At 39.9% G+C, this 2,941-nt stretch overlaps 1 protein-coding gene across 1 annotated transcript in view; it reads left to right on the plus strand.

Moving 5' to 3' along the window:
- LOC110095350 (gibberellin 20 oxidase 2-like) overlaps positions 1-2,941 on the plus strand; it is an 11,346-nt gene extending 8,405 nt beyond the window's left edge. The window contains exons 2-3 of the mRNA XM_020820856.2: positions 1,512-1,833; positions 2,599-2,941. Of these exons, the coding sequence (XP_020676515.1) occupies positions 1,512-1,833; positions 2,599-2,886 (610 nt within the window). The 3' untranslated portion in view covers positions 2,887-2,941. The remainder of the gene's footprint in view (positions 1-1,511; positions 1,834-2,598) is intronic.

A 2,941-nucleotide genomic window follows, 5' to 3' on the forward strand; every position in this document is an offset into this window, starting at 1 on the left:
CCGCCATTTGTAATCTACAAAAACACTAGTGGAAATTTGCAACTGGGCAAGGCCCCGTGGTTTTTCCTATTTTTGGGTTTTCCACGTAAAAACTCTTGGTGTTCATTCATTCTTTCTGTTTGTGTGTTAAACTTACGTGCAACGCTCGGACGCGAATTTACAAACTCTACCGCCGCGTATTTTCTAACACGCAACAAAGTGAATAAATAAAAATTGAAAAATTAATATTTGTGATTTTTTTAATGTCAACATGATGTAAATCTTTGTCAATCACTTGTGATTAAGCTATAATATAAGCCTAAACTTTTGGGTGGTAAAGCATCTGTTATTTTATTTTAGGAAGATTTACATACATACCACCTAATACTATTCTATTTACATATTTAACACCTAAAACTTTAATATTACATATATACCACCCATAGTTCATTTTCATGTCAAATATGAGTGGTAGAAATGAAATATATGAGTGGTAGGAAAGAAATATAAGTGGTATATTTGATATTAAAATAATATAGGGTAGTATGCATGTAATATTAAAATTTTGAGTGTTAGATATGTAAATAGGATGTTATAAAGTGGTATGTATGTAAATTTCCCTTTATTTTACTTTTCATAAATCGTCAAAAAAATTCTTTACAATTAGAGATAAAATTAAATAGGAAACTTTTGAAATTAATTTCGTGACCATCTGAACTTCAATTTCACCAAATTTATGGTTGAACTAAACATCTCTAAAACACGAATCCAATGACACCAAATTCAATCAAATTCGAGCCCAAATGGACCCAAATTGAGGGTCCAAAGCACGTTTAGAAGCTTCAAAGCATAAATTCGACAACCAAACGATTTCCAAAGGTGACAAGCTTATAATCGAATCAAGCGGTTCTAGGGCTTTCAAAATCAAGTCTTGAGTTGGTTTCGGGTCCAACTCATAACTAATCTAACACCAATTGACTCAATATGAACTTGTCCCCTTTTTTTTCTTACGGGTCAGTTTTTTTAACCCGGATCCGATGGGTTGCGCGGTTGACCCAATCCGACCCGCAACATGTTGAGGCGTCAGCTGCTCGGCGAATCGATGAAGAAGGCGGGCACTTGGCCCGAGACAGGCACTCAACGTGACGGTGTAAGCACGGACGCGACAGCTGGCTGACTGATCACTGTGTTTTTAACGAGCATTTCGTGTTCAACGGCTCAGTTATTTTTAATATGAATTATGATCAATGTCAGAGATACTTGGAATTCCATAGTTTTATGTTTCTATTCATAACATTTCTTCTATTTTTCCTTAGCTACTACCAACCTTTTCATGATCAGCCCAAATTTTTTTGTAACCCTATCTACCAACTCATAATATATTAACTTTATTTCTCCTTAAAAAAAAACTTTATTTCTCCCATCTAAAAAAAAAAAAAAAACTTCATTTCTCTCGTCTCTGTCCAAGCTAACAATGTTCTCCATCTTAGCTTGTCCCATATAGAGCTTTATATGATGTCATTTCGATGCAGGAGGATCTACCAGAGCTACTGCGAGGCAATGCAGGAGTTGTCGTTGGTGATAGCAGAGCTGCTAGGGATGAGTCTCGCCGGAGACCGGAAATGGTACCGCGAGTTCTTCGAGGACGGGAAGGCGATCGCACGCTGTAATTACTATCCTCCATGCAAGCAGTCGGAGCTCACGCTGGGGACGGGCCCACACGCCGATCCCAACGCATTCACGATCCTGCAGCAGGATGAAGTCTCCGGCCTCGACGTGTTCACCGGCGGGAGGTGGAGCTCCGTTCCTCCCGTCCCCGGCGCCCTCGTCATCAACGTCGGCGACACCTTCGAGGTAAGTGACCTGCCGTCTCTTTTCGTTAATTTCAGTTCCTTAAGCCCATTCTACATCTTGATATAATTTGTACCACGACACAAATGGGTGTCCGCGGAATTTTAAGTCAAGCGCGTCAAAGGCGCAGTAAAACTACAGTGAAAGCAAAGTCAAAAGTACACCCAAAGCACACTCAAACAGTAGTCAAAGCACACTCAAAGCACAATCAAAGTGCAGACAAAATACACAACCAAAATGCAGTCCACATGGTAACTTTTTAGTACATGTCCGGACTTATTTTTAGGTCAAGTGACGGGACCTAATAATTTACCCACAAACGGAGCCTTAGATCTCTATTAATGGAACCTATAAATACAAATCTCCCATTTCACAAATCTCCATATAGAAGGAATGAAAATGGATATTTTCTTCAAAGACCTCACTTTTAATCAAATGTAATTTCGAAATTACATATTAATCAACCTCACTGAATCAAACGCCTCATAAATTTACTTTAAATCTTAAAAATTGAAAATAATAGCCAAACAATCTATTATGTTCTAGCCAGATTTAACAACTGATATGCCCATTAATTAATTTCTTAAAAGTTTAAAAATCTGATGAATAAAATTTTTAAACTCTAATTGAGCTAAACCCTAATTTGTAGCCATATACTGTTTCCAGCCGATCGATCTTAATTTGCCAGTCCGTTGGCTTAAATTTACAAGCGGTCGTCAAAGTCAAATTAATTCACATCCAATTAATACATCTGTGTTTGATCTGTAGGCGCTGAGCAACGGAGAGTACAAGAGCTGCCTCCACCGGGCGGTGGTGAACCCAGACAAAGAAAGAAGGTCAATCGCCTACTTCGTGAGCCCGAGGCTTGATAAGGTCATCCGCCCACCGCCGGAGCTCATCGCCGGCGTCGATGGCGACGGCAACGGAGATCGTAGGAAGTTCCCAGACTTCACCTGGTTGCAGCTGCTGGAGTTCACTCAGACTCGCCACCGCGTAGACGACGAGACACTGCGCTTTTTCGTCGACTACCTCCGCTCCGCGCCGGGGGCTAACTGAACTTCGACGGGAGTTGTTTCAATTGTCGTAATCAGATTGTTATAAATTATATTAA

The sequence above is a fragment of the Dendrobium catenatum genome, unplaced genomic scaffold (assembly GCF_001605985.2).
Source record: "Dendrobium catenatum unplaced genomic scaffold, ASM160598v2 fragScaff_scaffold_946, whole genome shotgun sequence".
Lineage (NCBI taxonomy): Eukaryota > Viridiplantae > Streptophyta > Magnoliopsida > Asparagales > Orchidaceae > Dendrobium > Dendrobium catenatum.